Source organism: Anas platyrhynchos, chromosome 4, assembly GCF_047663525.1.
Source record: "Anas platyrhynchos isolate ZD024472 breed Pekin duck chromosome 4, IASCAAS_PekinDuck_T2T, whole genome shotgun sequence".
Taxonomy (NCBI): Eukaryota; Metazoa; Chordata; class Aves; order Anseriformes; family Anatidae; genus Anas; species Anas platyrhynchos.
Genome location: NC_092590.1, coordinates 23,506,907 through 23,530,507, shown reverse-complemented (window position 1 = coordinate 23,530,507; position 23,601 = coordinate 23,506,907). Strand labels below are relative to the sequence as shown.

At 49.4% G+C, this 23,601-nt stretch overlaps 1 protein-coding gene across 2 annotated transcripts; it reads left to right on the top strand.

Annotated features, from left to right (window-relative positions):
- The first annotated feature begins 19,930 nt into the window (after window positions 1-19,930).
- On the top strand, window positions 19,931-21,690 carry HELT (helt bHLH transcription factor). 2 transcript variants are annotated; one of them, XM_027456511.3, is made up of 4 exons: window positions 19,931-20,359; window positions 20,542-20,646; window positions 20,790-20,886; window positions 21,003-21,690. In XM_027456511.3, exons 1-4 carry the CDS (start codon window positions 20,333-20,335, stop codon window positions 21,500-21,502), a joined length of 729 nt encoding a protein of 242 aa, XP_027312312.1. In that variant the 5' UTR covers window positions 19,931-20,332; the 3' UTR covers window positions 21,503-21,690. The 2 variants fall into 2 exon arrangements, with proteins under 2 accessions (XP_027312312.1, XP_027312310.1); XM_027456509.3 differs by having other exon boundaries at window positions 21,000-21,690.
- Window positions 21,691-23,601: the final 1,911 nt, after the last annotated feature.

Here is a 23,601-nt window from a genome sequence, read left to right as displayed (position 1 = left end):
CTGCAACAAACTCTTGCTCCACTGGGAAGAAATCCCAGCTAGCGTAACACATTTTTCAGATTTTTCTGCCATTCATCCCCAGGGCAGTGGGTGGAAAGGGTGGGGTGGCCACACCACTCTTCCGTGTAGCAGAACTCAGCTGTTCTGTGATATCCGTCTCTCCTGCTCCACTCTGGATGAGGATGGCACAGATTTTTCAATGGATGGATTGGCCAACTAATGGTACATGACAATAGGCATGGACCACTTCCAAAGATACAAACTTCAGCATCTTGGGCAAGTTCTTACAACATTCTCAGAGGTACTAAGGGGAAATTGCCTCTTTTCCTGACCTCCTGCTCTCATGAATCCATGTTTTCCTGAAACCTGCTTGGTGCAGGGGATTCTTTCTGTTGCAAGAAGAACACTAAATTTCTGGAGCTGATCAACTATTGACAGCTCTTCTGTCATGCTTGACTTGCGTTTATATTAAGTAGCACACCTGTGAGGACTATTTTTTTTATGAAGTTATTTTACTGCTTTGTGACTCCTTTTTCATCCTGAATATCCTCTGAAAACAAATATTCCATTTGAATGCCTTGTCTGTCTTTTGAAACATGCAGAATCATTCTTTACAAATGGTCCCAAAGGCAATGCCCTTAAGTGCTGTTTATTTCCTCTGAGCTCCGCTAACTAAGGTTGTCTGAGTCACGGACTGTCTGTCTGCTTAAGTCTGCACTTTGACTATCACCCCTACGTAAAGTGCTGAAGTCCAGTGTTGAAAGTCCAACAGCTTTTGTTACCTTCTTAGATATGGCCAGAGGTTTGACTTTGCTCCGGCAGCCTTCCTTTACCAATCGTGCCTAGCTGGTCCTGAGTGCTCAGCATTTCTTAGCAGTCTAGACAAAGCTGAATTTTGCTTGCTCTGAAGATGAAGCAGCATAGTACTGGAGGATGAAGCAAAACAGCACTTTGCCCTCCCCTTTGGAGGGGTCAAAATCCAACCATACAGCTGTGGCAGACCGGCTGGGACAGACGCTGCTCTCTCAGAGAGGCTCTTGGAACTACGCCCAAGTGAGCTGCCCGATTCCAGCAACAGCAGGCCGGGGCCTAGTTCAGCTCTTTGCATGCCTACGTGCCTGTGGTATTCATCCTGTTCTTGTTCCCCTTCTCATCCCCTGCAAAATACATAAGCACAGTGCTGCTGGCCTGGGGAGGAGAGAGCTCACTGCAGCCCCGCAGGCTGGGCGCCCCACCACTCACATCACCCTCATGCAATGAGGCAGAGTCCATCCTCCTGCCCTCCCCAGCCCCGCTCCCGGATGCCATTCTTCCACCCACATCCAAACACATGGGCAGCTGTCAGTTTTGTCTTTATCTAGTGCCAGATTTGGATAGCTTCATTCCTTGGACTACCAAATAGGTTAACACACTGGAAAGGGGCAGGAATTTGGGTATGATGCCGAGACTTAGGTTTATCTAGGGACTCCTGCCCATAACACTCAGTATCAGTTTTCCACTTCCCTAAAACTAACTAATAGCCAAGTTCTCTTTTGCAGCCCACTGTGCTGGTACCAGCTAGCAGTGATGAGGTACTCCAATAACCTGGTAGCAGAGGCCACAGAAACACCACCTATTTACTCCAGTCCTCAGAGGGATCATCTTTCCTGATATACTGACTGTCTCTGTAGTTGGTAGGGTGTGACATTATTTTTATGCTTACATATGATCATCCTTATCACTGTCAAGACATCCTTATCCCTTATCACTGTCAAGGCATTTTGACATAGTATGGTGCAAACAGACATGTTGCTGCATGAAAACTGAAAGCTGGTCTGCACAAAGAAATACAAGTTCATCGGACTAAGCAGCTTTCAGATCAGTTTCATGTGGTATATGCTTAAGAATACTTAGGCTGGTATCACATAATGCGCTGGTACCAGAGTATTCACACAAAGGAACTCAGCCAAACTACTACATACTAGCAGATACTATTTTATTAAATCAGATTTCATCTCAAGGAGAGGTTGAGAAAGAGAGGGTAAATGGGGTGCTAGGCCACTATCATTCTCTGCATCTTTTCTGTATTGTTAGGCTGGTTTGTGTAACGGTTATACGATTATTCTTGCAAAACTAATTTTAATTCACTGCATAATCTGATTTGTTTACCTTGCTTCCAAAGCTGAGTGCAACCTGTCGGTGTATGTGTTCTCAAGAGTAGGGCTGTCCTACATGTCATCACAGGTACGTTTTATCTTAAAGCTAGCATCTACACATTTATTTTCTTTCCCCAACCAGTCATAGGAGAATGGCTTCAGAGAAACAGAAGGAAAATAGTTGTTCTCCTTAGGAGTCACAAGGAAACAGGAAAAACTTCAAAGTAAAAGTATATGGACCACAAGGTCAAAACTGAACATAGACATAGATTTTGTTTGTAGTTAAAGTCCAAAATGATCACAAATGATGCCAAAAAAACAACACACTTTGGCTCAAAGAGTATTACTACATTTGAAAATGAGACAAGAAAAGGATTCTTAAGCACACCAGGTTTCTGCTTTCCAGCTAGGCTTACAAAGACAAATATACCCTGACTTGAAAAGCCAGTATAGTATCTAATTTTTCTCACACTTCTCATCTTGGATCAAACCCAAGAAAGAGAGAAGAATAAAACAGACCTACAGAGGTGAATAGTCTCTGCTGTGCTGCTGCTGCTGCTTGCAATCCCCACTATCGCCATCATCCTTACATAGCCCACTGCAATCTCTTCTCTGTTGTGTTGTTATCTGAACTTCACCCAGCTCTTCCCCATCAGCCTTCTGATTCAAGAATTTTCATCCTCTGTCTTCTCAATTTGTCACAACCATCCACAGCAATAGTCATTTTATGCTTTAGGAACCACCCCTTTTCTCAGCTGTATGTGCTATCATCATCATCACAACTTAGTTCAATTCACAGCCTTTTTTTTTTCTTCTTTCAAATCTTCTGTTCAAAAGAAGGATGTTAAGTTAGGATGTCCTTTGCAAACAGTGCCCTCTCTGGTTCCATGGGTAACACTATGCATAGGTATTGTTGCTTTTTGGCTGCCAGCTCCTGGTGGTGACCCCTCATCTCTCTCCTGAGACATTGCCTCACCCTGCAAGATCTGATCTGCAAGCAATGGTTACGTTTCAGCCCTGTCTTCTTGGGTTCACCTTCTCTTTTCCATTAGTATGGTACTATTTCTCACTGCTTTCTCACTGCCTCTTCTGCGTTTGATTCCTTATCTCTTCCTTCCCGCTCCACCTTCTCTTCTGCTAAGCCAGTCCTACTAGTTCATCGACAGGCACAACATGGATTGATGCTGCAGACCATCTCTGAGAGAAATCCTGTAGCAAGGACAGACGATCTTCCACATGACAAGCGTTCCCTCTTCTTGCAGAGACACCATCTCCCTCAGTTTGGCCCCTGCATGAAGCCTTTCCACCAGTCTTCTTTGCACAAGACCTTGTTGATTTCAGCAGGAAAATTTAAGCATATGAACTTTCCACAACTCCTCTTTCATCCTCCCATGTCACCAGGTCAGAAATTTCTCATCTTCACAGGGGCTCATTGTGCTTTCAGCCTAGGATTTAGCTTGCTTCCAGCCACCACTTCTCAACAACAAAACAAAACAAAAAATAATCCCTCTCCAAAACCAAACAAAACCTGTCAGCCAGACAATAATTAACAACAATATATTGTACAACAATAACAGATGTCACCTATGGCACAACATTTCATATCTTGACTGCTTTACATAAGGAGCGATTGCCCTCCTATTTTGTCTATCAGTATCTGTTTTACTCAACTCTCTTACTGGCCCACGGGTTAGGTGACAGAAAAGGAGCAGACTGCTTGGGTATCTTAAGGTGGATAAGCAGAATCTTATGTTGCCCTGAAGGCAACAGACTTGATGATGGAAATAATTTTGTCTTAACAACTACTGTTTTAATTCTGAACTCAATACACAAAGATTTCAGAGCCATGATCTGTAGGCCACTGTGCTTTTTCATGCAGCTCAGTAAAACTAGTCATGAATTTGCATCAGTTTCAACAGTTTCAGGCTTCCACCTCACCACTTACTCATGACGGCATTTTCTTTTTCCTTTTGACATTTTCAACACAAGAGTTCACCCTCTCGTTCAAAACTATGCTTTCAAACTAAATTTAATTTTAAATAGTCCGAAAGCAAAAAGGAGTTTATTGTTCAAGCCAGTGCAGATTTGCAGGATCTCTCTTTCAGAAAAAAAAAAAAAAATAAAAAAAATTGACTCCCATCTCTTCATCTTTTTTCCCACTCTCACCAAACCAAAAAAAAAACATTCTTAGCACAACTGTCTCAACTGCATCATCTTCTGCTGGTTTGCAGTGCTGCAAAACAAGAGAGATTTTAACCTTGCTTTCCCACCAACACCACTGGTACCATTGCCCCAGGTATCACGCCACCAGCAGTCTGTATTACTGAAAGCTGCTGGAGGAGGGACATGGGACAATCTCTCCAACAAGGAATGATCCTCCAAGGGCTGTCAAATCTCCCAGCAGCTAAGAGCAGATCTGCTGGTGAGGGGCTGTGCAGCAGGCAGATGGGCAGGGCTGGCTTCCCTGGGTTCCTGGAGCCCCTGGTGGCCCTTCGCCTTGTCACACCATACATTTATGTGAGCACATCTTGTTGGTACAGTGCTCCGCCTAAACACAGACTTGGGTTACGTGCCAAAGGGCTCCACCAAAGCTGCTCAGGCAGACCTGGGAGATGTCCCTGCAAATGCACAGAACCAGACACTTGCATGAATGCTAGGTAAAACAACCACTGCATTGAAAAAAATGAAATCGGTGTGTAGAGTTGCAGGGTGCCTCTCTTCCATCAACCCACTCTGCAGTAGCAATGTGTTATTCTTGCCTACTGCTGTTGTCTGTCTATTGACTCGCATGCTGATGAGAGAAAGCTCCCTGCTCATTTCACTTCTGCGGTCTGATATTCCCCAAGCATTTGGCCACGTCTCTATGCCTGTGTGTGCAGCAGCCAAGACGTTTCAGGTGCCCTTCCCACAACTATTCATCAGCCCTTGCTCAGTTTCTGTGAGCAGACAGGGTCACGTCCATGAAACTTGGCATGGATGTAAGCTGTGTTTTAAACACAGCATTCAGCAGAAGATACCCGCTGGGTATCCTGACCTGGCAAACCACTTTAAACCTGTGCAAATACACCAGGCTGGGTCACTACCGACATAGGTAAGAGGGGCATGGTAAGGCATCCCATGTTTCTCTTGTGACCTTTCCACTTGCTGGGGCTCCAGCAGCCAAAGTTTCTCTGCGCCTTGCCTTGTCCTCTTTGCACTCCCAGCACGGCGTTGGAGACTCACCTCTGTCTGACTTGCAACACTGCTTTTTTCCACAGCATTTCGTCAGATTGCTGTAGCAATTCAGGCCTATGCTGTCTCCCAATCTCTCTTTGCCAATCCCGTTGTGACACTGCGTCTTGGAGCAATCTGTTCCTGGCCATAAACAATGGGCCTGCTTGAAGTGGTTGTATCCACAGCCTCTTGAGATGCTAGGGCTGCAAAACGACGTGTGGGGGAAGACAGTGTTTTGCAGGTAACACGTGTATGTATTTGCTGGGAATACACCACAACTTTTTAATCAGCATACGTAGGGCAAAGGGAATCGTAGTTGTTATGGGAAAAGTTATGTAGGTAAAAGGTTAAAATAATGTCATTGGCTTGGGCTTCCCGCAAGAATGCAGGGAGTTATCTGAGATCAGAGTTAACCATTCACAAATGCTGAGGTGCCCCGAGGGGACAAAATAGAATCGCACTGCTCTCATTGGTACAGATAATTAGAGGTTATTTGGGAGAGAATAATTGAGGCAAGAGATAATGCAGCAGAGAAGGGAGGAGGTTACAAAAGCTGACTCTCATTTTCACAGTAATGGCATGACCTGCACAGGATGACCATTCAGTGATTCCACATTAGCGTACAAAAAGCATACCAAAAATTCAGGTCTCTCAGAAATACAATGAGCACAGTTTTTAATGAAAAACACAGGGGAACTTTCATGTTCTTGCATACAGCTCGTTACATCTGCATGTTTCAACATGCTAACATACCTGTGCCTCTCACTCTTGGCCTAGAGCCCACACAACCATAATTATACATATCATATTTTATAGGTGGGCCCATACGTCTCAGGGTTAACCAGCTCAGACAGGGTTTGCACAATCCAGACAAGGCCTTCAGGAGCCCCCCTGCAGCGATCTGGCAACTCAGGCCACCAAAATCCCTCTAACAGCCTGGATCCCAAACCTTAGCATGTTCTAAACGTGCTGATGAGGAAAATTGCATTGTGCCGTTTAACACAATTTTAACTCCATTATCCTCTAAAAATGCATCATACATGTCTACTGCTTGCAAACGTTATCTGTGTTATATCATTTGTAAAATCTGTAAATGATCACAGAATCACAGAATTTCTAGGTTGGAAGAGACCTCAAGATCATCGAGTCCAACCTCTAACCTAACACTAACAGTCCCCACTAAACCATATCCCTAAGCTCTACATCTAAACGTCTTTTGAAGACTTCCAGGGAAGGTGACTCCACCACCTCCCTGGGCAGCCCGTTCCAGTGAAATGATGCTATGGTTACATAAAAAAAAGAGATTTACATGATTGCAGGAGAGCATAGACATAGGGGCCCCAAAGCTGTTTTAGCACCATTTCATGATGACATTTTAAAAAACATTTTATCTTAAGCAGACTTAAGATTTAGAAACACGCATTTGTTTTTAAAATCCCTCATTACGTTTAGAGAATTTTTTTAGTGGAAATTTGAGGTAAAAATGCTGCTATTTTGTCTAAAAATGCAAAGTTTGCACTGACTCAGTCATGATAATATGTATTCAACAACTACTGATTTCAGTGACAGCTTCTTGAGTATCTACTGTAGAAGGTTAAGTATGTAGATTAAAAGATAATTTCAAAGCAAGTAAAACAACAACAACAACAAAACAATCTAGAGATCACCACACCTTTCTTGCTAGGAGAGTCTCTAGAGGCAAGGCATACATCAAAAGAAATACCTGGTATAAAATTCAGAAATGGCAGTACTTGTAGAAATTACATTTATACTACATTTTGTTTCTGTACCCACTAGCAAAGAGAAAAGAACTACCTGAAGCACAAGAGAAACAGAATAAGGAGGCGTGACAGTAGGTGGATCAATATTATTTTTCAGTGATGTAATGTCAAAATAACCCAGTTTTTTCTTTCTGCATAAAGTGCTCTGCCCAACTCAAAGCAATCTATCAGTTCCATAAGCTTCTCCAAGGGGTTAGTCAGTTCCCCATGTTACCAACCCAAAAACATCAGTCCAGCCACATTTTCTCCCCAGCTCAACTCCTCTAGCATCATTGCACCTCCTTCTTTTCTCCTGTCCTCACTGGACTGCCCATCAGATCTAAGAGAAAAAGAAAAAACAAGCCACTCCTGAACCCAGGAAAAGAAACCAGGGGAACCATCTTGGAGAAGACATAAACTACACTTTACCTACAAGCCCCAAGTCCCCGCAAAAAGGAAGGCAATCGGATAGCAGACTAATTTCTCATACCAGGCAGCCCCAAAGCACTTTGTAGGAGCTTCTGGTTAACTGAGGCAGATGAAGCCAACTGTGAAATGCTATATGAAAGAATGAAGAGCAAATTGCCCCGTGAAATTGAGACCTGTAAGCAATACGGTTTTGAGTACAAAAAGAAAGGGGAAACTGTAAGAGGATCTGTAAGTGGTGGGATATGAAGAGCCTGTGTTGAGAAGCTCAGTGAACCTCTAACAAGAGACATTCAGGACTAGGAGAAAAAGGCATTTAGCAAGATGCAACAGGGAGATCCGGAATTAGCCTGGGAGAAAGCTGTGAAACTGTTGGCCGAAGACAGGCAGTCCCCTCACACTGACACAGAGCCACCCCACAGCGTATGACAGTCCCTTTATGCGGCCAACACAGAGGAGAAGCAAAACTAGCAGAAGAAAGCAGATGTGTATCAGGAAGGAGAGAAGTGCCAAAGTCCACAAGAAAGAAGAGAATACTCTGGAAAGATGACCACTGCCAATTTTTTTTCCCCATACTTCATGTGTCAGCATTATTGTGCTCTTAGCACGCCAAGGGGGCCTCCCTCTCCCTCTGCTCCCGTGAAAATTGTTGACTTTTTAAATCTCCCAATAGATGTTTTGTGATTTAGACTACAAACTTATATAACACACAGAATGAAAGAGTGGTGAAGAGCAAAGTCCAGAGCTGAGTTTACATGTCAAACCAAGTCAAATACGTTCTGTTTGGTCTCTCGTGAACTGTGAACTACTTTTTTTCAGACAAACCACTCTGGAGCAAGCCCTGAAGAAAGTACTCAAAGCTCTAGCAGAGGGTTGTCTGCTCAGCATTTTCTCAGGCGTTCTTACAGACCTAAGAGCTTGCAGAATTAAAGTAGATTTATCTGAAGGCACCAGGAGTCTGATTGAGGCTTGCTAGCTCATGATGCACTAGAAAAGATGAATGGCAATCGTGCAGAACTTGAAATATCACAGTGAAATGCCTCAAGTGGAAAGCAACACTGATGGAGCCATAGGAACAAAAGTACCCAAGAGAAACAGCAAAAGAAACACACAGGAAAAGCTATCCAAAGGAATCAGGGACCAGTGCCCTTGCATGAGAAGGAATGTAGTCTCCTACACACTTGTTAAGAGTAGCCACTCAGGAAAACATAATGTCTCACCTCTGGATCCTGTTTTGAGGGATGCCAGGTACCCCCAGCACTGCACAGGGAGTTCTTTGATTAACTTGAGGGTCAGGGCTCTGCTCGTTTGGGGAGACACCTGGGGCAAGCCTCAAGGCCATGATGCCTCAGCTCATCTTTGAGGGCAGCCCACAAACCTTAAAGAGGTCAGATAGGGAGAATATGATTTTCTACCAAAAAGATAGTAAATATTAGGTCAAGTAGTGGAAAAAGAAAAACAAATTCACTGTTTGTTCCAGACCTAGTATTGCTGCAACAGGCCTGTGTGTGTTGGAAGAGCTCTCCTCATTCCAGGGAGATACCCTTGATTGTTTACCAGCCTCCACGGTGCATTTGGTGATCAGATCGTACCACCTTGCACGCACGTGCTTTTCCAAGAACCACAGGGAAACAGTCCCCTCAGATACAGTTTATTTAGTTGTTCAGCTATTTGCTTATTGAGCTACGCACTCAACTGAGAAGCATTTCAAACAGACTTAAGAGCACAAACCCTCTGAAACAGAAACAGTCTTAAACGCAGTCTTGTTGAGCAGGGTGCTTAAACAAGTATCTGAGCTTAGTTGACTTTAGCTGTCTAAAAATCCTAAGTTTTTCACAATACTTTTCACTGATACTGAATACTGGCAGTTTGCCTTCAGTGAGCTTATTACAAAATACACTTCTGTGTGTCTGGAGACTAAAATTTACACTGCTAAATAAAGGCACCAGGGCTCCCAAAATAGAACTGGAAAATTAACTTCTCAGAAGAAGAGGGAGAACTGTCTGACCTGAAAAGATGTGTGATTTATGCTATCACAGCCACTGCTGATAAAGCACAATGATTAGGGTGAAACTTAATAGGGATTACAGATGGAGAATCGCTTATTAAGCAATTTACTTCTCCCTTTTACCAGGCTTGGACAATTTCCTACAGTGCTCTCTTGAGCTTTCTGTGCAGGGTGTTTAAGGATGGCTCTTCTAATACAGCTTCTTTGAAAGATTATGTCTTGCTATAATAGATTTAATCCAGAAAAGCTGGCTGCTTTTCTTTCTAAATTCTCTTTTAATACTTTCCTCTTTCTCGCTTTACCTGTTTTGCCTGAGGCCACGCTTCATCTCCCCCTCAGGCAGCTGCCTGATAACACAACAGCAGCAGACAGAAGTGCTGTGAATGGCACAAAAGGTATGAACCCTGGCTTGGTAAATAAAAAGGGCCTCCAATCAGGCATGTCTGTACAAAAGTCATGAATGAAAGCTTCTTCTTCCTTCTTTGCAGGACTCATACAGCTTCTTTAAAGGAAAAAGAAAAAAAATAAATCGAATATTTGCATTAGCACTGGGGGTAACTGCTCAAAGACCAGGGGACAAGCCTCTCCCACTTAACTGCTGTGTTGCAGTCCCCTGAGCAGGCTGTTCCAGGCTCCCAGGTATGGTTTGTGTGTGCCACATGGCGTGACAGCAGGGTGGCCGACCTGGCTGACAGGCTCTGCGGCTTCCAGGGCATGGGCTGCTAAATCTATAGGGCACCTCCTAGGTGCACCATGCCTCGCTGCACCGCACACATTCCCAGGCTTTCAGACCTCTTGGGCAATGAGCTGGCAATTGCTCGCAAGGGACATCAGCGCTGGAAGATTTTTCTGTGGCTCAGCCAGTCTTTTATGTACCCAGCAGCTGTCAACAGCGATGAAATCTCTTTCTCTGTTACCAAACAGATCCCCAAGACCTACTTTAGGCTTTTGTAACATTCAGTTGGAGACCAGAGCAAATTGATGGCTGCCTGGAAACATTTGCTCAAATTTATCCCTAGTGTAAATTCACTAAGTTGAGAAGAAATATGGCAGTGGTGAATGCAACCTGTTTATTCCATGTACGCCTGAAAAAACACGGCCTTCTTCAGGTGGTAGTTGCCTTAGAAAATAAAGTGGCATTATTCCTGGAAAAAAATATTTCTTCAATGCAGAAATCAGTTAACAGGAAAAGTTTGTACTGACACATCAGTGCTTTAACTTTGTGTTTAGAAAATCGAGAAGATAAACCTGCAAGTACAAAGCAAAACATTAAATAGCCCAAAACTGCCAATGGGTGCAAACAGAGTTTCGGTGTTTCCAGACCAAACGCAATGCCTTCTGATGCTAATGGGATGGCTCCAGCAGATTCACTTGGAATACTTGGAGTTAAAAGGCACTGTGATGGTGCAAAGAATCAAGTTTTGTTCCAAAAAAAACACCTGAAAAGACAATTGCGGGGCACTCCCCCACCAGCGCTAGCACACGGTGTGCATGGAATTACCCCACACGGCTGGAAAGGTGCTCAGTGTATCTTTTAAGTGGATGAGGGCTGGTCACGGGAAAGGACTTCTGTCAACCAGGAGCAAAACACACCTACAGGGCTCGGTGCCAGCACCAGGAGCAGAAAGACTTAATCAGCACATTTAGCCTACGCAGCTGCTGCAATGAAAAGCTGGAGTCTCTGTACATCATGTTAAAAGTGCCCAAGTAACAGAGCTTACAACGCAGGGAGCTACAAAATTGTGGAGGAAAATTACTGCTTCATAAAAATAGCACAGCTGCAATTTAGCATTAAACAACCCCGTCCCCAGTGCCAGCAGGGACAACTGTGCCTATCCAGCTCTCATGTGTACCCTAAAACCACCTCTCCTGCCACAATGGTCAAAAGGTCAGCACAGATTTTTCCTTGATGCTAATATGAAATTAATAGATCAGCACAGCTTCCATGCAGCCCTGCGAGGGGAAATCTTCCACCATTTCTTGGCTTCAGCCCCTTCCCTCTCCTGGAGTTTCCCCCCCTGCAGCCCAGGTTAGCTGGCATGCATGGGGTGAGCTGCGGGTACAGCACTTTGTGAGATCCCTGTCCACCCTTTTGAATGGCCAAACTGCCAGGTTAGTGGAAATGAGCCCCTCCTGCCTCTGCGACTGCCAGCCACGCACCAGGTTTTGTTCAACGGTATCGCACACACTGAGAATCGTAGCAGCTGATCGTGCAGCATTGCCTCCCATGGCCGGTAATTTTGCTGACATCAGGGGGAAATAGCTGAACAAACTGGCATCCCCACTACCATGCTATTTTTAGGACCATTCAAGATCCCTTTGGGATATGCGATATTCAGTTTGGAACAATCCTCAAAATTGGGAGTAGCTGTCAACATGGCTCCTAAAGAAGTGATTCAGTATATGAAACGCTATCTGCAACATGCTCTCCCCTATCCCACCTCTTTTTCCACCTCTATGTATTTAATCTTCCCCTTCCCTCAGCTGGATGGTGAATCAGTATTGTCTGCCAGTCTCATGTTCATGAAAAATCATTAGCCATCTATCTATGTTTCCTCGTAAGTCATATAAATCTGGTCCTTCTAAGTCATCCTTACCCCTTTGCAAAGTTTGACCCTATACAGGTCTCTCCAAGACGGTCTTTAAAACAGTTTCTACTCTATAGGAAGCAACCTGATCAGTAGATAAAGCGAATGTTTTATCACCCAAGTGTATCTCCAAAAATATCAGTAGATTACACAACACAGACCTCCTGATGCTGCTGGTTTCCTCCTACATCATCTGGCAGATGCCAAGAACTCTTGTAACCTTTGCCCTACTTAATTCTGCAGGCAAAATGATGAAATATGACCTAAAGGGGATGGTGAGCAGTGTTCACTGGCACAGAAGCAACAGAAGGAAAGGTGTGATAGACCAGACAGGCTGTACTGCTCGTATGTGTCACCGTCTCATGTACCTGAGCAACAAAAACCTGGGTTTGTCTGTACAGCTCTGCAGAGAATCGGAGCACATTTTTTCTTAAACTGCCAAAATACAAGTCAAAGCTGTTAACCATTCAGTTAGCCTTCCAAGACAGAAGTAAGGGTCACTATCTTTCTGTGTGCTTATCGTATAGTCTGACCAGATCAATATATTCCTCACTTTTGGGATGTTGAATCTGTAGCCATCACACCTGCGGCTGCCTCCAGCCTCTGGCTGGTCACGGTCACTGATGGGCATCACAGCCAGGCGCTGTGCTTAAGGAGACAGCTTTTCTTAACAGACTGTACTGCATTTAGCCAGGGCAATAAAACAGAAATAGCCATATCCTGGTCTATTTTAAATTAGATCCCAGCCAGACTGATACACAAAAAAAATAAACCAAACCCTCAAGACTGCCCTCTGATGCCACCAGCAGAGCTCTGCTGAGACAGCAGCTGCACCAGCTGAGCACGCAGTCAGGGAACGTGGGCACTCTGAGGCCAAGGCCCAGGAGATAAAGAGCACACCCTGCTTTTAATTATCAGGCAATTGCTCGTTTTAGTGCAGAGAAAAAAAGGGGGGGGAGAAGAAATGAGATCTCTGGAACTGACAAGTTCCCAATTAAATCATTATTTTGAACTGAATATTTCATTTCTCAAAGATTGACATGCTATGTTTCTCCATAGTTGTTGCTGATATTATTATTATTATTATTTTGAAAGGAGGGTTACAGATATACTATTAAAATACATTATTTAAAGTGTAGCCAGGTTTTATATAAGCTGTAAATCAATCAATAAACTTATTCACAGCAGGATCTATTATTTTGTAAGGAATTGGGAAAGAACCATCTTAGGTGGCAATGTAAATGCCTAACAGGGCACGTCTGGATGGTATCGGCTGTATTTTTAGAGATGTATCAGCTGGTGTCCACACTAGGGACAGTCCCTACTGTCAGCTAGTGTAAATCTGGAGACGTGACTTGTGAACCTTGACTTCAAATTCAACATTAATTCAGAACACGGAATTTCAGGGCTGTGAGCGAGCACAAAGGTAAATTTAGCAGCTGGATAAGAAAAGAGCAGAAGCCAGCATGAAACCGCGGGGTATCGTGAGATGTGCCGGAGCACTAGAGGGCAGTAGCCAACCCCTAATATCCCCAGACCTGATCACAAAACCACACAACCACTCACGGAGCTGGCAAGCGACATGAAACGCGTGTTCATCGGGAGTCACGTTTGGCAAGCAGTGTCCTACTTGGGGATTACAAAAACCCACCTTTTGCAAAGGGCTTAAACACGAGGACAGGGCCGAGCAGCCTTCCCAGTAAAGGTGCCCGTATATTGGGACAAGTTCTATACAAAAGAGAAATCTCCGTCTGCTATTAATGCTGAAACTCCTCTCCTGGGGAGAGCTCACAAACCAGATTCATTTCTGTGCTTCTGTACATGTGGAGGTTTGGCCCCCAGCACATTTAACTTGCACAAGACATCACTGATGTATTCAGGTCTGTGGAGAAAAGACGTTTGGATACGTGGCTCCAGTGCTTGGCACTGACAAGCACACTTGCCTTCCCATCTTTCTTTTCCTGCTTCGCTTTCCTTATCCCATCCCCAAACATGATTTATTTGAAGCCAGGGGGAAGATGTGCACCCCTTCCCAGCCTGGCAGCCTTAGTTTTAAAAACAAACCAGATGAAATGAACCACGTCTGGCACAGCCACGCTTTCTGGTGTTCCTGAAAACATCCTGTTTTCATTTAACCGTCCTAACAGAGTTTGGTGTTTTACACTTCTGTTTCAGGGTCCGTGACTGACATACAAGCTTCATAAAAATGACTTATCTGCCCTAGTGGTTATGACACCAGCCAAAATGGCCGGAAAAGGAAAAACGAACAGAAAACCACAGAAATAACCCTGCTTCTGTTTGCTTACTATTATTGCTGACAATTTTAAGCTCCTGATTTTTCAGTCAACCTAACAATTTGGGGGAATGCCAGGGTTTCAACATACTCCTGACTTTACCTGTTAAGTAGGACTACCTGGGGAAACTTTTGGCAACCTTCTGATGCCCCCATGTCAGAGCTACCCAATTCTGACAGAACAACGGCCCTACAGGATTGGACCAGAGCTCTGTTATCCTCCCTCTGATACCAGAGTGGTGCACTAGGGGAGACTCTATGAATAGGCTAAGCAGGGCATGGTGCTCACCCCAAATATTTTCATGACTTCCAGAAGTGGTATTTATATTTCATAACCATGTTTCACCTGTGTAAGAGAAGAGGACTTGCTTAGCTATTGCTAAAGGCGTGTGGAGAAAAGAAATAATGTTTTTGAGCCAGTACATGTAATCTAACTTCACACCTGCTTTTGCAAAGTGGTTCTTCACATGGCATCGGGACCTCTCGGATTGCCTTTGGGCCATCAGTTCACAAACAGGAGAGGGCTTTTGGTGGTGTTCAAAGGCAAATAACATTGCTTGGAGAAGGAAAGCCCAAGCTTTGCAGAAGCAGTTTCCTGCAATGTAGGTTTTCCCAGCAGCTAACAGAACTGTGTGCCCCAGGCCTCCCTTCCTGGGCATATCCAGCTCCTCTTTCCCTGAACAAAGACACGTGGGACACTCCATTATTCCAAGCTACAACAGGATTTGGTGCTAGCACTCAGAGAAATGTGATAATTCTGCCTTCAACAAGAACCATTCGGTATCCACAAAAAAAAAAAAAAAAAAAAAAAAAAGAAAAAAAAGGAAAAAAAAAGTGCCAGCAGAAAACCAGCAACAATGATGCTGCAAAAAGCCAGCTAGCTGGGGCTGCAGTCCTCGATGATGAGAAGATGTGGTGGACCCCTCAGGAAACCAGAGGCATCGGCCCCTTGACTTCTCAGTAGAGACATTACTTCAGATGCCTTCACAAAGTCTCTCAGATCTTCCCTTTATCCTGTTTGCCATAGGCTGACGCTGGATAAATCTCACAAAAGCCAATGATCAGTGTAACGTGCAAGACCACTGATGTTTCCTCCCTGTTTCTGCAAAGGCAGGAAGGTGGAGGGATGTCGCCCATTACTTAGCCTCCTTCTCTGTTTCTCTGTACCACGACTGTTACAAGCCCAACGTTTGCACTTCGAAAGCAGGGCACAGCCTGTCCATAACCCAGTCCCAACATCACAAGTCTCGCAGAGTTAGCAGAGTTAGGTACATGACAGAATCACAGAATCACAGAATCACAGAATCACAGAATCTCTAGGTTGGAAGAGACCTCAAGATCATCGAGTCCAACCTCTGACCTAACACTAACAGTCCCCACTAAACCATATCCCTAAGTTCTACATCTAAACGTCTTTTGAAGACTTCCAGGGATGGCGACTCAACCACCTCCCTGGGCAGCCTGTTCCAATGAAATGACTGCCTGGAAGCCACTGGGACAGGGCAGTGGCGCAGTGTTTGATCCACTCAGCCTCTCTGAAGTTAGAGCAAAATGGGCTTTTGGGTCAGCTTTTGGGTCCAGCTTTTTTGGACCTTTTTGGCTTTGCTGAAAAGAAGTCCATCAAATTCCAAGTCCACAATTAAGGCTGTGTATGGAGGGTTTAAATAATAATAGCATGCTTGAATTATGGCATCACAAAATTAGTAGAACATGCAGGATTCATAAACCTCTCACAAGGGTCCTCTTTCCCACTTGAGCTAGAAAAAAAGTCATGGCTAGGAGTTATAAAAGACTCTCAAGGGAATTAGGCTCTGAATTCCTATTGAATTAGCATTGTTTACAAAGCAGTCAGAGGTATAATGGTTGCTAATGACTCTTTAATGAGTCAAGTTATAATGCAACATGTGGTGAAGCACAATAAACAGAAAGGCTGCACTTCCTTCCCATTTATTCCGCCGTGCACAGGTGTAGAAGCCCTGAATCTAAACGAGTTACTCTGCTGGGAATAGAGCAAAAGAGCCGAATCTGGTCTGTACCTTGAAAAATTGTACTTCCTTTACACCAAATCAAACTGGGAGTGAATTAGCTCCATCTTCATCTCACTGTCCCTTCAGGTATTTGTACATGCTGATGAGATCCCCCCGAGCCACCTCTTCTCCAGGCTGAGCAGTCCCAGCTCTCTGAGCCTCTCCTCACACAGAGGTGCTTCAGTCCCCGGATCATCTTGTAGCCCTCCATCAGACTCCTTGCAGTGAGTTTAGGTCTCTCCTGCACATGGGGGCCCAGAACTGAACCCAGCACTCACATCCCCACAGGTGCAAGACCACCTGAATGCCACTGAAATCGATTTTAGCAGGAACCAGATGCTCACACAGGATCCGTACCCCCATTATCCCTGAGAACCGGAGTGCCTGCTTACAGACATCTTGTTTGTCACCACTGACATGAGGTGATTCTCTTTAATTCTGAGGATTCTTACCCCAGGATTTCAAAATCAATCCCTGATTTTTAAAAGCACGAGGGAAAGCACAGCACCAAATTCTGTTTTCTAGAGCTGCATGGATTCCGAGAATTGTTTCACAATATAACACAATCCTTCTTCATTTTAAATGCACATAGGGATTAAACCCAGGTAAGAAAAGAGGAAAATGTGCAAAGTTGCTTTAATAACAGGGATGGCACTGGCAGACTGCTCAGGTCACACCACTTTGCCTCTAGCTCTGCATGCTGAGTGGCACTGGGGCAACTTTGAGCACCTCTGTGCCACTTCAGGGACTTGCCTTGTGCAAGCACCCGGCACACACTGTCTTGGGTTTTGCCACACATAGAAACATATGACAGGTAAAGGCTGTGTCAGGTCTTGTGCCAAGGTAAATTGGCTTCTATAGAGGGGTGTAACAGGTATAACTACACCTGGCTTTAATCAGTGGAGCATTTTTTCCTAAATAATTCTGTATTCATTAATTCTGTATAATTCTGTATTCATTAGCTATTCTACATATAAGTTTGAAATTTTATTTCTGACACAAAAAAGTTGGCAAAGGAGATACTAGAAAATGGGACCTTTTCCAAGCATCCCTTCTGCCACCATGGCCATCCACCAAGCTGCAGTGCTGAGCCTGACATGCGGACTCGGTAAGGCTGAAAAGGTGTGAAGTCATGGAAAGTGTGTCCTCATGAATGCAGCAGTCCTCCCACTGGCGTTCATATAAACCCGAGTAATCCAAAAGCAAAGCAGGGCAGGTTTTACGTTTACAAAAGGCTTTTAATCCTGAACAGCACCATGGGCTATATTGAAATCACACTGCAAACTATACTTGCACTGAAGGTGCATTGACCTGGCAGTCCCATCTGCCACCTCAGGCACCAAGAGATCCTACAACAGGGCTCAAAGTTTGGGGGATTTTTTGGATGAAAGGGCCAAAGCGGGGGTGCGAGGCGCTGCCACGAAAAGCCAAGGAGAGATGCTTTTCCAGGGGTGCCCAAAGGGCCCCCTCCAACTGAGCCAGCACCGGGGTGACACCTCTATCGGGGGGGGCCCCACCGGCGGCACCTCGCCCCCAGTGGCACCACCCCAGGGGGAGCCGCAGCCGGGGCCCCAAATCGCCGCGCACACCTTTGCCGCGAGGAGGTGGAGTGGGCTCTCGTGGGGATGCAAAACGTTCAAAAATATCCATATTAAATTATTTTTCCTTATAAAAAGCCTCTTCCTCGCCTCCCTGCGAGTGTAAAAACCCCAGCAGCGGAAGCTGCCGGCGGCGCACAGCCCCGCCGAGCCCCCCGGCGCGCCCAGCCCCGGGGTCCCGCTGGTGCCCGGTGCCCGGTGCCCGGGGCTGCCCGGCGGGGCGGAGCGGGGCCGGCGGCGGCGGCGCGTCCCTCGGGGACATAACCACATAACCAACCTCCCTGGCGGCGGGAGCAGCCTCGCAGGTGCCTGCAGCTGGCGGTTAACACAGACAGTAAGAGGATCAACTCCATCTCCGCTGGTGGAGAGAGAAAGGAGGGGGAGAAAAAAAAAAAAAAAAAGGAAAAGGAAAAAAAAAAAAGGGAAAAAAACCAGCCTCCCCCCTCCCCATTTGCCATTCAGGGTTTGGTTAATTTGGATGATAACGGTTGGTGTTTAATCCCATTGTACGGCGCTGAATATGGCGCAAGCTACCCGGCTCCCGGCGGCACAAAGCGGCCGGCGGCACGCCGCGCCGGGCTCCCCGGGCCGGGCCGCGGCCGGCAGCGGGGGGACGGCACCGGGAGCCCCCCCCGGGAGCAGCCCCGGAGCCCGGAGGGGTCCGGGGGGGGCTCCGGGGCGGCCGTCGGGGGAGTCCCGGGAGGCGCCGGGCCGGCCCCGGAGGCGCACGGGCGGCCGTGGAGAGGGGCCGGGGGCGCCGGGGCCGCCGGGGCTCCCCCCGGGGCGGCGGCGGCGGGGTCCCGGCGGCGGGGGGGCGGCGGAGGGGGCGGCCCCCCCCGTGGCGCCGGGGCGGCCCCGCCGGGGCGGTCCGGGGCGATCCGGGCCGGTCCGGGCCGTGCCGTGCCGGGGGCTCCGTGCGCTCGGCGGGCGAGGAGCGCGGCCGAGGCGGGCGGAGGGGAGAGGAGGGCGGCGAGGGCTGTGAAAATATGTTTGCGGAAAATAGACAATTGTTGGATTAGACGTATTCAAGTATGAAATAATGCCTTTTTGTGTAAAAAACTGCAGCAATGTGAGCGTACAAAAGTTCCCCTGTGGCAGTTACTTGCTCCCTTTGTGAGCTGTGCGCTCCGGCGTCTCCACTTGGCGCGTTCAGCGCGGAGCCCCCCTTTAAACGCGATTGTTTCTTTCTTTTTAATGACATTTACCGGATCAAAACATGCTGTTAATTCGATCAGAAAGCTTTACCCTCCCTGACAATGCCACAATAATTTCTCCTGAAGTTTGTTAAATTGACCAAAATTAGGCAAATGAATAGGGGGTCTGTAGGCGACCCCGCTCGCAGGTGACACCGCATAATGCACTCTCGGGCCAGCTGCGATCCCCTCTTTATTTGCCCCTCTTTTCTTTGACCCGCATTATTAAAATTTAGGCCCAATGAAACTATTCATACTTTTCAATGGGACATTTTCCTATAGGATAATAGGCTACAAATTGAGCCTCTCCAAAGGGGGGAGCGGGGGGGCGGGCCGGCACCACACAGCCGCGCACCACACAAAAAGCCGCGTCGTGTGCCAAAGGCTGCCGAGAGCCTTCCCGGGCCGCCGGGGGGGCCGAGGGAGCGGGGGGGGTCGTGTGCCAGCCCCCGGGCCCACACCTGCCGGGGTGTCCCCGCCGCATAAAGCGGGGGTAAACAAAAAGCCGCGCTGCCATCTCTTATAAAGATGGACGTGTCACCAAGTCGTGTGAGAAAAGCCTGAGAACAAACGGGGCCACTCCGGCTCCGAGGGCTCTCCCTTGAACCGGGCGGAACAGCCTATTAAGGGCTTACTTAATTACTTTAATGACTCTGGACAGGCTTTAAAATGCAGTCAGCGCCGGGGCCGGGGAGGGGCGGGGGTGCCGGGGGGCGGCGGGCGCGGGGAGCGGGCGGCCCCGGCTGGCACAGACGCTGCGCCCTGCGCCCCGCTCCCCGGCCCGGCCCGGCCCGGCCCGGCTCGGCCCCGCGGGGCCATCACGTGCGATGCCGGCTCCACGTGGGGCGACACAGCTGGGCCCCCCCCGGCCGCGGGGCGAGGGGGGAAGGAGGGAGAGGGGGCGAGGGAAGGAGCGTCCCCCCGGCCCTCTCTCTCGCCCCCTTCCACCCTGATCTTTAATGCATACATTCCCCGGCGCGGCTCTCCCTAATCCTATGGGATCAGCGGGCCCGTGAAGGCCCCCCGTCCCCCCCAGGACACGGGGATGGCTTTATAAGGGGCCCGGCGCCGAGGGGCCCGCAGTGCCCACCATGGCCTCCAAGCTCAAGGAGCGGCGGGTGAGCCGCCCTGCGCGCACGGCCGGCCCTGCCCTGCCCTCCCCCTCCCCAAAATAATAATAATAAAGCCGCCCCCCACCCTAAAAAAAAATAATAATAATAAATAAGGAAACAAATCCTAAGCGCGCCCGGCCGCCGCTTAGGATTTCAGCGGGGCTAACGCGCCCCGTCTGTTTTTGCAGAGGACGCCGGTGTCCCACAAAGTGATCGAGAAGCGGCGGAGGGACCGCATCAACCGCTGCCTCACCGAGCTGGGCAGGACGGTGCCCATGGCCCTGGCCAAGCAGGTAGGCGGCGGCCGGGCCCCGGGGCCTGGCCGGGGGGGGCCGTGCCGAGCCGTGCCGGGCCGTGCCGGGCAGTGCCGGGCCCCGGGGCCGGCCCGTCGGGGCGCGGGGGGAGAGGTGACGGCGCCCTGCCCCGCGTCTTGCAGAGCTCGGGGAAGCTGGAGAAGGCGGAGATCCTGGAGATGACGGTGCAGTACCTGCGGGCCCTGCACTCGGCAGACTTTCCCCGCGGCCGGGAGAAGGGTAGGTAGGCGGGCGGCCCCTGCCCCCTGCCCCCTGCCCGCCGCCACCCCCTCCCCAACCCCTCCGCAGCGGCGGCCGGGCGCTGAGGAGCCGCGCTCCGCTGTGCCTTCCAGCAGAGCTGCTGGCCGAGTTCGCCAACTACTTCCACTACGGCTACCACGAGTGCATGAAGAACCTGGTGCACTACCTGACCACGGTGGAGAGGATGGAGACCAAGGACACCAAGTACGCCCGCATCCTCGCCTTCCTCCAGTCCCAGGCGCGCTTCGTGGCCGAGCCCCTGCTGGCCTCGCTGGGCTCCCCCCCGGAGCCGGAGCTCCCCTTCCAGCTGCACCCCGCTCCCGAGCGCCCCGCGGGGCTGGGCCCCGCCGACCCCCCGCTGCCGGCCCCCCACGGCCCGGGGGGGCCCTTCCCGTGGCCCGGCGCCCCCCGCAGCCCCCCGCTGCCCTTCCACCCGCTCCCCGCCGCCGCCTCCCCCCTGGGCGGCCCCGGGCAGCAGCGCGGCGCCTTCCTCTCCCCCGTGCCGGGGCTGGAGCGCCGCTACCTCAACCTGCTCGGCCATTCCCACCCCAACGCCTTCGGGCTGCCCCCCGGCCAGCCCCCCGCCGTGCTATAGGGGCTCGGCCCCGGCGGACTCCTATTTATGGCCGCGGACGGGGCGGGACGGGGACCGGGACCGGGACGGGGACCGGGACGGGACCGGGGACGAGCCCCCGGGGTCCCCCCGCACCCCGTCCGCTCCTCCGCCGCCCCCCGGCGCGGCGCCTGTACCAGCGATGCCTTGCAATAAACGTGTGTGGCCGCTGCCCCTTCTTGTCTCCGGGAGGGGGATTTGGGGGTGCGGGGTGGGCTGGGGGAGGCTGTGGGGGGCCGCTCCGTGCCCCCCGAAAGGCAAAAATGGGAGCGCAGAGGGAGGCGGGGGGGCGGCTGCGCGCCCCGCGGGCACGGCACGGCCCCGACGGCGCCACCGGGGGCGGCGGGAGGATGGAAAGGGTGCCGGGGATGTCCTCGGGGGGCAGCTTTTGGGGGCTCCCGAGAGGCACCGCCGCCCCCCCGGATCTTACCAGCGGCTTCTCTGCTCGCTCAAGGGGGGAGAAAGGGACGGGACGGGGCGGGGCGGGTGCGGAGCGCCGGGGACGGAGGCAAGAAGCGCCCCCAGAGCCACAGGGACCCCGCGGGGGGACCCCAGGTGCCCCCCAGCCCGGGGAGGGGGCGGAGGGGAAGTCCCGGGATTTGGGTAAGGGGCTTCGAGCAAAAGGGCCCGGCGCTGAGCTCGGGGGCGTGCAGGGAGGTGCTGAGCGCACCGGGTCGCGGTGCGGGCACAGGGCAAGCTGCCGGCTCGGGCTGCTGCAAGAAGGGTCCCGGGGGGCGGGCAGAAAGGGGGGAAACCTCCCTCCCCCCGACGGCTTTGGGATCGGGAGCACGGGCACCCAAAGGCAAAGCCACCCCGTGCTGGCGCCTGCGGGAGGACACGGGTCCGCTGCTCCTCTTGGCCAGCGCTGGATGCAGGACGCGAAGAAAATCCTACACGATTTTTATTCTGTGAGCATTAAGCTATTGTCACCCCCCCCTCCCCACACACACACTTCAGCACTGAAGCATTAAAGATATAGTGTTTCCCTGGAAATATAAATTATTAATATATTCAGCATTTTGCTCACTGTTAACCAAATTAGACAAAACTTCCCTTTGCTAAGTAGATTTTCTCTCTGGGATTAGCAGAGGGCCACCACGGTCAAAACTGTGGTCATTTACATATAATTTTGCAAACTTGCACTGGTCCATGACAGTCTTTGTATCTCGAATGTTGCTATTCTGGATTTTTTTTTGTCCTTTTCGTTTTCATTTAGCTGTGGAGGATAAACCCCGCTCTGGCTTGACAATGACTTTGGGATAAAAGTCCCCCACACGCCCGCTGCCTCCCCCGCCGCCCATGGGCCTCTGCCGGGCTCTGAGCTTGCCCCCGGGCCCCGCAGCCCCTGGCTTTTGCCCCACAGGTAATTGGGCTCTGCAGCAGGGCACGGAGCTCCCCCAGATGGACATCCCCTGCCTCAAGTCTCCACTGGGCCTGCCCTGCCTGGCCGCTGCCCCATGGCACTGTGCGGTGCTTTGGTAGTGGCCTTTTTTAAATTTCTAATGATTTTTAGTGTTTCCATGCCAGGAGGTCATAGCTATTTTGGGGGGATTGCTGTGGTGCTGGATGCAGTGCCACACCTGGGCTGGTAGTGCTGCCAGCACCGCTGCTTGCTGGTGGAGCTTTGTGCCCCAAAATAAACTGCCCCAAAATACGAGCTCTGTTACGCACCTGCCTGGCTAAAAATGCTGCTGGTGAATCCCCTCTTGTCATCTCCTGTCCCTTTCCTTCTGCCTCATTTTGCCTTGCCTGCCTTCCCCATGCCTCTCGTGTCCCCATTGCCTCCTCTGCCCCTTACCCCAAATCCCACTGTCACACACCTCTAACTCCTCTCTACACCACAGGTCTGTCACTCCCGAAAACAGTTGCACAGCAGTCACACCTCAGTGTGCTTTCCCCCCTTTTTCTGGGGATTTGTGTTGAAAGTTCACTAATTTATCACAAGGATTTGTTTGTTTGAGCTAGTGTGGAAGCAAAACACCATCAAACAGATCAAAGCCTGCATCCAGACCCTCTACCCCCAAAAATTTGCATTCCCAACAGGCAACAGGAGACCACTGGCAAGAAGCATTTGTGTGTCA

What these genes read in the sequence shown, in the direction of transcription:
- HELT (XM_027456509.3), top strand. Translation starts at nt 20,333, where the DNA reads ATGGCCTCCAAGCTCAAGGAGCGGCGG. An exon ending in CCAAGCTCAAGGAGCGGCGG is followed by an intron (nt 20,360 to 20,541) that starts GTGAGCCGCCCT and finishes CTGTTTTTGCAG; the next exon opens with AGGACGCCGGTGTCCCACAA. An exon ending in CCATGGCCCTGGCCAAGCAG is followed by an intron (nt 20,647 to 20,789) that starts GTAGGCGGCGGC and finishes CGCGTCTTGCAG; the next exon opens with AGCTCGGGGAAGCTGGAGAA.